Source organism: Nyctereutes procyonoides, unplaced genomic scaffold, assembly GCF_905146905.1.
Source record: "Nyctereutes procyonoides isolate TBG_1078 unplaced genomic scaffold, NYPRO_anot_genome, whole genome shotgun sequence".
Lineage (NCBI taxonomy): Eukaryota > Metazoa > Chordata > Mammalia > Carnivora > Canidae > Nyctereutes > Nyctereutes procyonoides.
The window spans coordinates 117,036,713-117,049,757 of record NW_026575125.1 but is presented as its reverse complement, the minus strand read 5'-3'; the positions used below and the strand labels follow the sequence as shown (position 1 = coordinate 117,049,757).

General features: G+C 61.8%; 1 protein-coding gene across 1 annotated transcript; it reads right to left on the bottom strand.

Annotated features, from left to right (window-relative positions):
- Positions 1-9,583: 9,583 nt before the first annotated feature.
- Positions 9,584-12,369, bottom strand: LOC129518130 (melanoma-associated antigen 9-like). Its single transcript, XM_055338139.1, has 5 exons — positions 12,181-12,369; positions 11,039-11,133; positions 10,860-10,953; positions 10,634-10,720; positions 9,584-10,381 (listed from the first exon to the last, which is right to left on the bottom strand). The coding sequence occupies exons 1-5, from the start codon at positions 12,367-12,369 to the stop codon at positions 9,584-9,586; spliced, it is 1,263 nt and encodes a 420-aa protein (XP_055194114.1).
- Between the last annotated feature and the right edge of the window lie 676 nt (positions 12,370-13,045).

Below are 13,045 nucleotides of genomic sequence, written 5' to 3'. Positions count from 1 at the left end.
GGCAAGGTGTGGGGGTCCCCTCCTTTGCCTCTCAAGGGACTTCCCTGGCCCTGTCCCTCTCAGGCCAAAGTGTCCCTGCAAGAACACAGGGCCCCGACACTCCACAGAAGGAAGCCAGGGGCCCAGCCGTGGCCAAACCTGCCAAAGTCTCCAGGAATCGTCCTGGATCATGCACAAGGGATGGGCCGGCTCTGGCTTCCATCTGGGCTGGGATGGGGGGCCTCTCGTTCTTCACCTGTACCCCACCCAAGGCCTGGGAAGACTCCCCAGCTGTCCCTGAGGCCTGGTCCCTAGGGATCCTGATGTGGGAGGCATCCCCTCATTTCTCACCTCGACCCCCGCCAGGGCTGGGATCAGGGCCAGGGCAGGGCACCCGCCTCCTCTGCTGACCTGAGTCCAGACCCTCAGGCCCAGGCCCTCCCCTCCCTGAGCCCAGGGATCTGGAAAAGAGGAGGGGCTCCGTGGCACAGGCCCCGCCCCAGGTTCCCTTCCCAGGGCTGCCAGGGAGGGGCACCCAGATTTCTGGGACATCCCCTCCTGGGCCTGAGGGCTGGCTTGGGAGCCACTCACCCCTTCAATGTGGGGTGGGCGGGGGTCCCCGCACTGAATCTTGGCAGGCCCTAGGACTTTTGAGTATCTATCCCCTAGGTGAGCCTCCTCTCAAGCCCTGACTGGGACCTCTCCCAGTGGGGTCCTCACCTCCCTGAGAACTGGGAGAGGAGCAGGAGGAGGTACCGTGTTATGTCCTGTGTCCCCATCCTGTCCTGTGTCCCCGGCCAGGCAGGTCACAACAGCAACCCCACCTCCACCCCCTCCCCTCAGTACCCCAGCAAGATTAGGAAGGGCAGGCCTGGAGACGTTTTTTAAAATTCCCCTGGCCCCTCCCTCCTGGGGCGCTAATGCCCTCAGGCTCCTGGGAGGGTCCTCAGCATTATCCTGCCAGGGCCTGCTCTTCCTCCAGGCCCCCAACCTCCCATAGAGGACATGTGTCCCTCACACCAAGACCTCACCCTCCCCAGGTCAGCCCACCTTCCTGCCACCCACCCACCCATTGTGGTCTGTGTCCCTAGGGCTTCAGTGCCCCTGTGGTACTGGCCTTGGCTGCCAGCCACACATGGGCCATTGCCCCTCACCCCACCCGACCCCACCACCGCCCACACCCTGGAGGCAGTGCTCCAGCCCAATGGCCACAGTGTGGGAGGCCCATCGCACCAACGGCCATGAAGTTCAGGACTTGTCCACCCCCTGCAGCCTCCGAGGCTGAAGCAGGGGCAGGGCGGTGGTGCTGGGGGCTCCTGGGGACCCACTCCCTCGGGGGTCTCAGTCCCTCGGGGGTCCTCCCTCCAGCCCTAGGAGACCTCGGGCCCCTGGGCAGCTGTCCCGAGGACCGTCCCCTCCGCCCGGACCCCAACGGGACAGGGAGTGACCGTCTTTCCATCAGGACCGCGACCCAGCCCGGGGACTTCCCAGGGCTCACAGAGGGGGCTGAGCTGGGGCGGGGGACAGGCTCCCTGGGCCCTTCTTCCCCACCCCTGCTGGCGGGGCTCCCTGGGCGCCTGGGCCTCTGCCTGGCTCCACTCGGCCTGCCTCCCGGGACTGACTGTGGACTGGGGTGCGGGGTCCCTCCGTCCTCCATGGACATCCTCGCCAGGAACCCAGCAGGACCTGGGCCCACCCTCTGCCCCCTCAGGGAGGCCCTGCTCTGAACACCAGCCCCTGGTCTCTGAGACCCCGGATGGGGAGGGGGCCTCACCACGTGTTCCACCCCCACCACGACCTTCCCCGGGACCGACTCTGGGCTGGGGTGTGGGGTCCCCCGGGCCTCTTCCGCATCCTCACCGGGATTCCCAGCAGCACCCGGGCCCTCCCCTCTGCCCACGTGTCCTAGGCCCTGCTCCTGACGCCAGGGGCCCCAGTGTCTCGGGAGGCCCGGATATGGAAGTGTGTCAGCTACCCGAGTGCTGCCCACCAGAGGGCAGGTCCCGGTCCCCCGGGGGCCTCACAGCCCTTGCGACCCTCCGACAGGGTCCCCTGTGTCCCCTCAAGGTCCATCCCTCGCCTCCCCTTAGCCCCTGGACCCTCCCTCCGCCCCCCTCAGCATCTGCTCCCGCCACACCAGGCCCCAGGCTCTCGGGTACCCGGATGTGCCAGGCCTGCCGCACCCGCCGCCACCATCCGGCCCCATCCCGCTCCTCCGCGGCCTTCCAGGCTGACCGATGGGCCCTGACCTCCGCCGGGTCCCTCTGTCCCCCTCAGGGTCCATCCCTCGCCTCCCCTTAGCCCCTGGACCCTCCCTCCGCCCCCCTCAGCATCTGCTCCCACCACACCAGGCCCCAGGCTCTCGGGTACCCGGATGTGCCAGGCCTGCCGCACCCGCCGCCACCATCCGGCCCCATCCCGCTCCTCCGCGGCCTTCCCGGGCTGACCGTGGGCCCTGCCCTCCGCCGGGTCCCCTCTGTCCTCCCTCGGGGTTCGTACCTTGCCTCCCCGTAGCTCCTCAGCCGTGGTCTCTGAGCACCTAAGAGCCGCTCCTAGTGCCAAGTCTCTCAGAGACCCGGATGCGGAATTGGGCCCTCATCACGTGTTTGATCCCCCATCAACCCCCCCACACCGTCCGGGGACAGACCCCCCTGGAGTCTAGGGTTCCGCATCCCGCCCCTCCTCCCCATGCTCACCGGAAATCCCTGCGGCGCCTGGGTCCCCCGTCCCCCTCTGCCCACCGTCCATGCCCAGCTCCTGACGCCAAGGAACCCCAGTCTCTTAGGGACCCAGACGGGAAAGTCGGGTCGTCTGGCACCTGCCCAACGGAAGACCTTCAGGCAGCTCAAGGTGGCAGGGGTTGCCATCCCTGGAGACCCTCCGCCGGGTCCGCTCTGTCCTCCTCAGGGTCTATCCCTTGCCTCCCCTTAGCCCCTGGGCCCTCCCTCCACCCCCCCTCAGCATCTCCTGCCACAGCAGGCCTCAGGCTCTCGGGTACCCAGATATACCAGGCCTGCTGCAACTGCCGCCACCATCCGGCCCCATCCCGCTCCTCCGCGGCCTTCCCGGGGTGACCGTGGGCCCTGCCCTCCGCCGGGTCCCCTTTGTCCCTGTCAATGGTCCATCCCTCGCCTCCCCTTAGCCCCGCGACCCTCCCTCCGCCCCCGACAGCATCTGCTCCCGCCACAGCAGGCCTCAGGCTCTCGGGTACCCGGATGTGCCAGGCCTGCCGCACCCGCCGCCACCATCCGGCCCCATCCCGCTCCCCCGCGGCCTTCCCGGGCTGACCGTGGGCCCTGACCTCCGCCGGGTCCCCTCTGTCCTCCCTCGGGGTTCGTACCTTGCCTCCCCGTAGCTCCTCAGCCGGGACTCTGAGCACCTAAGAGCCGCTCCTAGTGCCAAGTCTCTCAGAGACCCGGATGCGGAATTGGGCCCTCATCACGTGTTTGATCCCCCATTAATGCCCCCCACCTTCCGGGGACAGACCCCCCTGGAGTCTAGGGTTCCATATCCCACCCCTCCTCCCCATGCTCACCGGAAATCCCTGCGGCACCTGGGTCCCCCGCCCCCCTCTGCCCACCGTCCAGGCCCCGCTCCTGACGCAAGGAACCCCAGTCTCTTAGGGACCCAGACGGGAAAGTCGGGTCGTCTGGCAACTGCCCAACGGAAGATCTCCAGTCGGCCCGGGGTTGGGGGGCTCCCATCCTGGAGAGCTCCGCCGGGTCCCCTCTGTCCTCCCTCGGGGTTCGTACCTTGCCTCCCCGTAGCTCCTCAGCCGTGGACTCTGAGCACCTAAGAGCCGCTCCTAACGCCAAGTCTCTCAGAGACCCGGATGCGGAATTGGGCCCTCATCACGTGTTTGATCCCCCATTAACCCCCCCCACCTTCCGGGGACAGACCCCCCTGGAGTCTAGGGTTCCGCATCCCGTTCCTCCTCCCCCTGCTCACCGGAAATCCCTGCGGCACCTGGGTCCCCCGTCCCCCTCTGCCCACCGTCCAGGCCCAGCTACTGACGCCAAGGAACCCCAGTCTCTTAGGGACCGAGACGGGAAAGTCCGACCGCCGGACACCTGCCCAACGGAAGATCTCCAGAGGGCAAAGAGGGGGGGGGGGTGCTCCCATCCCTGGAGACCCTCGGCCGGGTCCCCTCTGTCCCCCTCAGGGTCCATCCCTCGCCTCCCCTTAGCCCCGGGACCCATCCCCCGCCCCCCTCAGCGTCTGCTCCCGCCACTCCAGGCCCCAGGCTCTCGGGTACCCGGATGTGCCAGGCCTGCCGCACCCGCCGCCACCATCCAGCCCCATCCCGCTCCTCCGCGGCCTTCCCGGGCTGACCGTGGGCCCTGACCTCCGCCGGGTCCCCTCTGTCCTCCCTCGGGGTTCGTACCTTGCCTCCCCGTAGCTCCTCAGCCGTGGACTCTGAGCACCTAAGAGCCGCTCCTAACGCCAAGTCTCTCAGAGACCCGGATGCGGAATTGGGCCCTCATCACGTGTTTGATCCCCCATCAACCCCCCCACACCGTCCGGGGACAGACCCCCCTGGAGTCTAGGGTTCCGCATCCCGCCCCTCCTCCCCATGCTCACCGGAAATCCCTGCGGCACCTGGGTCTTCCCCCCCCCTCTGCCCACCGTCCAGGCCCCGCTCCTGACGCCAAGGAACCCCAGTCTCTTAGGGACCCAGACGGGAAAGTCTGAGTGGCACCTGCCCAACGGAAGATCTCCAGTCGGCCTGGAGTGGGGGGTGCTCCCCTCCCTGGAGACCCTCCGCCGAGTCCCCTCTGTTCCCCTTAGAGTCCATCCCTTGCCTCCCCTCCTGCTTCGCACCGGGGCCCTCCTCTCCGTCTACCTGCATCTGCTCCCGCCACACCCAGGCTCTGCACCCAGGCTTCGGGTACCCGGATGTGCCAGGCCTGCTGCACCTGCCGCCTCCATCTGGCCCCATCCCGCTGCTGCGCGGCCTTCCCGGGGTGACCGTGGGCCCTGCCCTCCGACGGGTCCCCTCTGTCCCCCTCAGGGTCCATCCCTCAGTCCCCATAGCCCCGGGACCCTCCCTCCGCCCTCAGCATCTACTCCCGCCACACCGGGCCTCCTGCTCTCTGGCTACCTGGATGTGCCAGGCCTGCCGCACCTGCCGCCTCGATCTGGCCCCATCCCGCTCCCGCGCGGCCTTCCCGGGCTGACGTTTCTGAAGTCCCGAGTCCCTCCATCATCCCTCCATATCTTCACCAGGAGGACCTGGGTCCACGCTCTGTCCACCTGAGGGACACCCTGCTTCAGAATCCAGGAGCCGTCAGTCTCTCGGGAAACCCGGATGTCGAAATCGGACTGTGCTGCCCCCCTCCCCGCGGTTCCCCCTCCCAGCCCAGGGGCCATGCAGGCCTGACATCGCTGATGGCCTCCTGCTGGGGTTCCTTCCCTCTGTCCTCCCTCCGGCTTCATCCCTTGCCTTCCCTCCCGATACCCGCCAGGGCCCTCACCTCTCCTGCCTGAACATCTGCTCCTGCCACCAGGCCCACAGGCTCTCTGGGACCTGGATGCAGAAGTCACACTTGACCTTGTCTCCTTGCAGCCCTGGGGTCTTTTGGGCTGACCCTGGGGCCTGAACCCTGTGAGGTCCCCTCTGTCCTCCCTGCATCATGGACATTTTCCACCTAAATAAAGGGTGTTATGGGGGATCCCTGGGTGGCGCAGCGCTTTAGCGCCTGCCTTTGGCCCAGGGCGCGAACCTGGAGACCTGGGATTGAATCCCACGTTGGGCTCCCGGTGCATGGAGCCTGCTTCTCCCTCTGCCTATGTCTCTGCCTCTCTCTGTGTGTGTGTGACTATCATAACTAAATAAATAAATAAAATAAATAAATAAATAAATAAATAAATAAATAAATAAATAAATAAATAAAATAAAGGCCGTTACGATGGATACATGGAAAGCTACCTCCTGGACCCAAAGTTGTCCTTGCTCTGTTTTTCATGAGTACTTTTAGTTACTGCAGAGCTTCCAGCTGCCTGATGCAAGGTTAGAGGAAGTGTATATTGAATTCGGGTGGACCTATGCTCAGCCTTAACAAGGATGTCAGGAACAGAATATTAAAAAGTAATCCAAAATGATAAAAAAAAAAGTAACCCAAAATGGCATATATATGCCTGTACTCAACCAGAAATCCACCTATCAGAGGAATTTTTCCATGTTTCCTTAAAAATTGCATACATACATACATACATACATACATATACATATGCGTATTGAATCAAGTTGCTGTAGGGTCATTCACTGACACAGAATGTGGAGCGTGCCCCCTGCCTGGGCCTTCCACCTTCATGGATAAAACTCACAGTTCTCCAACTGCTCACATACCCGAGAATTCCAAGGGAAACTAATATAGAAGAGGGTATCACCATGGACGTCTCTTCCCAGGTCCAAACACCATCTTGGAGGTGGGGATGCTCTGCACAGGATGGTCCACGGTGCTTCCTTCCTAGGAAACGTGGTCTATCAGGAGATTCTCAGCCCATGCACGTGCCTTCTCCTGCCCTGGAGCCCACCCTTCCTCACCAGTTGAATAAGAAAAGGCACCATCAGACGAGATCGGGCGCGTTCAGGGTGATATGGCTATAAACATTATATGGTCTCATTCATTTGGGGAATATAAATAATAGTGAAAGGGAATAGAAGGGAAGGGAGAAGAAATGGGTAGGAAATATCAGAAAGGGAGACAGAACATGAAGACTCCTAACTCTGGGAAATGAAGTAGGGGTGGTGGAAGGAGAGGAGGGCGGGGGATGGGATGAATGGGTGACGGGCACTGGGGGGGCACTTGACAGGATGAGCACTGGGTGTTATTCTGTATGTTGGCAAATTGAGCACCAATAAAAAATAAATTTATTATTAAAAAAAAAAGAAAAGGCGTCATCTCCACAGGATTCCCACCCACCCCGCAAACATGTGCACCTTGGGCCAGTCCTGGTGACACAGGCCAGCATAGCAGCACGTGACTGCAAGCCCCTGCTGTGATATGCCACAGCACGTGACTCGCGCCCCTCCTACGCCACGACCTCAGAAGCCCGGGAGGCCTCATCAGCCAGGGACACTATCGTTACACAGTAGGTGCTCAACCAAACGCAACTACATGATTTGTTGTGACAACTGACTTCATCGCTGGGAGGAGTTTCTGAGGTCACATTTGCCTTGGAATTCTTTGAACTTTTTCAAGCATCTCTTGTGTGACACCTACTTCCAAATACAGGACCACGTCTAGTTTTCAAATGATTCTGTAATCTCAGCAGGGACGATTCGCTTTATGCATTTAATGGCCAGAGGCTACTGCAGAGTAAGGTTCTGTGTCGGGGGAGACAAGGTGATTCCTACCTGTTCTACGCGGACCAGTGATGACTCATTAGCGGGCCAGGTCCAAGAGGTAGACAGAAGAACACGAGGGGAAAACCAGGGGAAGGCGCTGTCATTCGGGAAAGTGCTAAGTCTGGAAACATTGCCAGCACCTGGGCAGCCAGTTCCCGAAGACCTCTGGGGCTCAGACAGAAGGACTCCAGGTTAACGAGCCCACAGACACGACCCAAATCCTGTTTGATTCTCATTGTCACCTGCCTTCCTTAGCCCAGGTCTCGGAACCTTCGCCATGGCATCCTCTCTTTTGTCACCTGGGAGATACCACGCTGTCCTCACTCCTGATGTAGGAGTCAGAAGGCAGGCCACAGGCTGGGCGGGGAGGGGACAGCGTGGACTCGACACGGCTTCACACCAGGGTTCTAGTCTCCGCCTCGTCACTCACCAGCCATGTGATCCTGGGGAAAGGACCAACCCTGAGAGCCTCGGTCGGGGTTGTCGCCTGTGAAGTACATGGTTTGGAGCCACCCCGCCACGTCGGATGGCAGGAATGTGTGTTTTGGGGATGGGAAGCACCTTGCACGGCGCCTGGCATATACTGGAACCTGGATGAACGGCAGCTATGTTGAATGCTGTCCTGACCCCGGGGCCTCCCGCTCTCTCCTCTGGGATAGGTTTTGTTAGCCCGGCCAGAGTTAGAGTGCCTGCAGCTCAACCTGACCTGGAACAGCGAATCGGCCAGAGAGGGCGCTTCAAGTATGAAACTCAATCCATTTTCTAAATCAGGGGCTGTACGTGGGCTATAGGAGGCGAGGTGTGGAACTCGGGTGTGGGGAGTTGTCCCAGCTGGATACAACACAGAGGCGCGACAAGCCTACACTTCGAGTCAAAGACCGACTCCTTCCCTCCCTCCCGGCTGCTCTTGCACCCAAACCACTGCTTTCCTTCAATTCTCCCCGCCCAAACCTAGACCTTGCTGATGTACAGCTGTCCCAATGACACCCAAGATAACCAAATTAAATGTCTTTTTGATGCCGTGGGTTCTGACTTTCCACGGTCAGGAACAAGAGAGTCAGTGGAGAGTCTTCGGGGCTCCACTTCAAGGAATATAGGACTGTGTTCCTCCGGAAATCCTTGCACAGGATGCATATAAAACACCTAGTCTGTGCACTGTGTTCCACTGCACTGGGACCAGAGTGCAGGACAGCTTCCTCTCCTGCCCCTGGAAGACATGACTCTCTCTGGTTCGTCCATGATCCAGAAGGAAATTCTCAGAGCAATTGTCCGTGTTAGACTTTGCTCCCACCCCTAAGGCACCCTGTCTCCATGTACGGGCGTGTCACCCCTCAACATCATGGTCATCAGCTGCACACAAGGAGTCACCGTGACGAGAGAACCCCAGCCACGGGGGCCTTGGCCCCTGCAGAGCCTGGCCCAGGAGCTGCCCCACCCCCTCATCCTTCTGCCACTTGGGGCTGGCAGGCTGGCCCAGGTCTCAGGGCACCCCTCCCCGCCTTCCTGCAGGACAGCAGCCGCTAGACACATTCCCCAAAGGCAGTGTGGCCCCGGGGCCCTCGTGTCCTCACTGCTCACACACAGGGCCTTGCAGGGAGCAGAGCTCAGCCGCTGTGTGGCCGTGAGGGAGCCGCCAGCAGGGCTCCCCTGGCCTCAGGACCCTTCTCTCACGTTCCCGAAAAACCAAGTGAATGCACGAGCGCACATCTATGTTACTTTGGAAAAAAGACACACGGCACGGGTAAGAAGCAAAAGTGAAGAAGGTTTATTTTCCTATTTCCACGCTCCAGCTCTTGCCTGCTGCACCCTTGTCCTTTCCAACAGATTCCAACGCCAGTGCCCTGTGATTTCATCCACAACCCAAACAAGGAGGGAAGGTCTCCCAACTGGTTTACAGGACATGACAAAACTTTTAACTCTTGAACTGGGGAAGTGCGAACGCAAAGGGGGGTGTGTCACTGACACGCTGGGCTGAGGAAACCTTCTATCCCAAGGGACAAACATTGGAGCGCTTCCTCAAGGACGCTAAGCTCTGGGTTTCAGAGTCATCACAGAGCCCAGGCTCTTGGCCCTGCTTTCCCCCAACCTGCCCTGCCCCTTAACTTCTTATACATCCAGGACTTTCTCTTTACACACCCAACAGAATAACATGAGGAGGAAGCACCCTAAGGCCTCCCTTAATGCCCAGATCACAGGAGAAGCTGTGTACCCCAGTAAAGGCTGGAATGGGCCTGGCTGCCTTGGGGCTCAGGTCTACTCTTCCTCATCAGTCCCCTCCTCTTCAGAAAGGGACAGGGAGGAGCCCGGCTGCCTCCTATTCACCTGCAGGAAATACTCCAAGACTTGCAACTTGCTGGTTTCTGTGTAGGCCCTGGGCCCCCACAGGAACTCATAGCGGGCAGGGTCACTGCCCGCCACCTGCCGGTACTCCACATAACCTTCCTGCACCCAGACATTGGTGAGGAGGTTTCTAGGCTCCCCATAGATGAAGTGCTCCTGGCCATCATACACCCCCATTACCCTCAGCGCCTCCCACACCTCCTCCTCGGGGGCACAACCATCCTCCAGGAGGATCACCCCCAGGAGCAGGACCAGGAGGCTGGTCTTGGGCAGGCCCCTTTCACCACTCAGCATCCCATCGCAGCTGAGGCCCAGGATGGTGATCAGGATGTAGGAGTGCTCGCTGGAATCCACTTCCTTCACGTCTATGCCAAAGACCAGCCGCATACACTCGGAGGCTTGGCCCAAGATGATGGGGAAGTCATCCTGGTATTCTTTGCTGACGATCTCCAGCATCTCTGCCTTGTTGGTAGGCTGCTTGGTGCAATACTTGAAGAGCAGAAACACCATCAGATCACACACTTTCACGTGGAGCCTTCCTTGGGTTGAGGGCTGGGTATCTTCCGGCTCCTCCGAGGTGCTTGACCCCTGCTCATCTGGGATGCTGGAGCCATGTTTGGGCTGGCTCCAGGCAGTGGCTTCCCCGCTGCTAGGAGATGCGTCAGCACTCTGAGAGCCCTGGGGAGGACTCAGGGACTCAGCAGCAGACCCCTCCTCAATGGGGATCAGGAACAGGGCAGAGCAGGAGGAGGAAGGGGAAGAGGAGGAAGAAGAAGGAGTGGAGGAGGAGGTAGAAGTGGAGGAGAAGGAGGAGGAAGAGGAGTAGGAGGAAGAGCAGGAGGAGGAGGATGAAGAGGAGGAGGAGGAAGAGGAGGAGAGGGAGGAAGAGGAGAAGGAGGAGGAGGAGAAGGAAGAGAAGGAAGAGGAGGTATCCTCTTCAGCCCCAGACAACTGTGCATGCACCAGGTCCTGGGAGTCTACTGGGTCTTCTTCCAGCTTCCAGAGCTCATTCTTCTGCTCCATGGACATGGTGTCAGTGTCCGGCCGAACCTGAAGAGAGAGGTGGAATGGCTTCTCACAGTGCAGCCCAGCCAAGAGAGCCTGCAGTGCCAGGGCTGAGAGAGGGCCCTGCCAGGCTCCCCTGCAGAGGGCTCCCCTGTGTTGGGCTCAGAGAGGGCGTGCACCTCACCTGGACAAGTGGTTCTGGCCCGCGCCTCCTCTGTTCTGTGTCCTGAGGGACCCCCGCCTCAGACCGAGGCCTCCGCTGCCAGTTCTTGAAGTCCCTGCAGGAGGGAAGGAGAAGGGTCCTCAGGGTGCAGACTGCCAGCCCAGCCCTGGGGCCCAGTGTGGACAGGAGGGCTGGCTTACAGTCTGGGAGGTCCCCGGCAGTCCAGGTGGGACGGTCCCCCCCTGGGCCTCTCAAGGGTCTGCCCCGGCCCTGTCCCTCTCAGGCCAAAGTGTCCCTGCAAGAACACAGGGCCCCGACACTCCACAGAAGGAAGCCAGGGGCCCAGCCGTGGCCACACCTGCCAAAGTCTCCAGGACTGGTCCTGGATCATGCACAAGGGATGGGCCAGCTCTGGCTTCCATCTGGGCTGGGATGGGGCAACTCTGGGTCTTCACCTGGACCCCACACAAGGCCTGGGAAGACTCTCCAGCTGGCCCTGAAACACCCGCCTGGTTCCTTGCAAGGCCCCTGCTACGACCTGCCACCAGCCAAAGTCCAGAGAAATCAGTCGGCCCACCCGTCCCGCCTCTCCCCATGGCCCACACACGTGGCCGGGGTGGCCTGGTCCCTAGGGATCCTGTTGTGGGAGGCATCCCCTCATTTCTCACCTCGACCCCCGCCAGGGCTGGGTACAGAACCAGGGCAGGGCACCCACCTCCTCTGCTGACCTGAGTCCAGACCCTCAGGCCCAGGCCCTCCCCTCCCTGAGCCCAGGGATCTGAACAAGAGGAGGGGCTCTGTGGGTGGCACAGGCCCCGCCCCGGGTTCCTTCCCAGGGCTGCCAGGGAGGGGCACCCAGATTTCTGGGACATCCCCTCCTGGGCTTGAGGGCTGGCTTGGGAGCCACTCACCCCTTCAATGTGGGGTGGGCAGGGGTCCCCGCACTGACTCTTGGCAGGCCCTAGGACTCTTGGGTATCTATCCTCTAGGTGGGCTTCCTCCCAGGCCCTGACTGGGACCTTTCCCAGTGGGGTCCTCACCTCCTTGAGAACTGGGAGAGGAGCAGGAGGAGGTACCCTGTTGTGTCCTGTGTCCCCATCCTGTCCCGTGTCCCCTTTCAGGTGGGTCACAGCCACAAAACCCCCCACGAAGTCCCCCAGCAAGATCAGGAAGGGCAGGCCTGGAATCCGGCCCCTCTGTCCTGTGTTGCGAATGCCCTCAGGCTCCCGGGAGGGTCCTCAGCATTATCCTGCCAGGGCCTGCTCTTCCTCCGGGCCCCCAGCCTCCTATAGAGGACACGTGCCCCTCACACCAAGACCTCACCCTCCCCAGGTCAGCCCACCTTCCTCCCGCCCACCCGCCCCAGGGACAGCATGGCACTGAGGGCCAGCGCTCTCCCATCCTCGGTGGGCTGCCCACGGGGAAGGGCCTCACTCCGACCCACTTTGCTGCACTGGCTTCTTTGTTCACCTGCCGGGTGGGGCGAGCCAGGGTGTCCCCAAGGTCCTAACTCTGACTCCCCGCAGGTCATGTGCCCTCCACACACACCGTCACCCCAACCACCCCCAAGGCCCTGCTCCTTTGAAGCACAAGCCCTCAGGCTCTAACACCCACAGGTGGACATCAGGACGGCAGCATCGGCTCATCCTGCATGGGGCCTCCTGCCTCCCGCCTCCCTGGACTGCACGTGCTGGGGCCCAGGGCCCGTCAAGCCTCCCTCTGGTCCTCACCTTCAATCCCACCAGGCCCCAGGCGGGCCCCCAGCCTGCTCCTTCCACCAAGCCCCCATGCTCGAGGAGACTTGGCTGGCAAGCCAGAACACGCCCCAGGTGGTCATCGGCCTGGGTGGCTCCCAGGACCCAGTCTAGGCTGCGTCCCTAGGGCTTCAGTGCCCCTGCAGTCCTGGCCTTCGCTGCCAGCCACACGTGGGCCATTGCCCCTCACCCTACCTGACCCCACCACCGCCCACACCCTGGAGGCAGTGCTCCAGCTCCAGCTCCCATAGTGTGGGAGGCCCCGACGCACCAGCCGCCACGCAGCTCGGGGCTTGTCCACCCCCTGAAGCCTCTCGAAGCTGAAGCAGAGGCAGGGTCTCGGTGCTGGGGGCTCCCTGGGGACCCACTCCCTCGGGAGTCTCAGTCCCTCGGGGGTCCTCGCGTCCAGCCCTAGCTGACCCCAGTCTCCTCGGGCAGCCGTCCCGAGGCCGG

What these genes read in the sequence shown, in the direction of transcription:
- LOC129518130 (XM_055338139.1), bottom strand. Translation starts at nt 12,369, where the DNA reads ATGACCTGCGGGGAGTCAGAGTTAGGACCTTGGGGACACCCTGGCTCG. An exon ending in GGCCAGAACCACTTGTCCAG is followed by an intron (nt 10,721 to 10,859) that starts GTGAGGTGCACG and finishes CTCTCTCTTCAG; the next exon opens with GTTCGGCCGGACACTGACAC. An exon ending in CAGTAGACTCCCAGGACCTG is followed by an intron (nt 10,382 to 10,633) that starts GTGCATGCACAG and finishes CCCATTGAGGAG; the next exon opens with GGGTCTGCTGCTGAGTCCCT.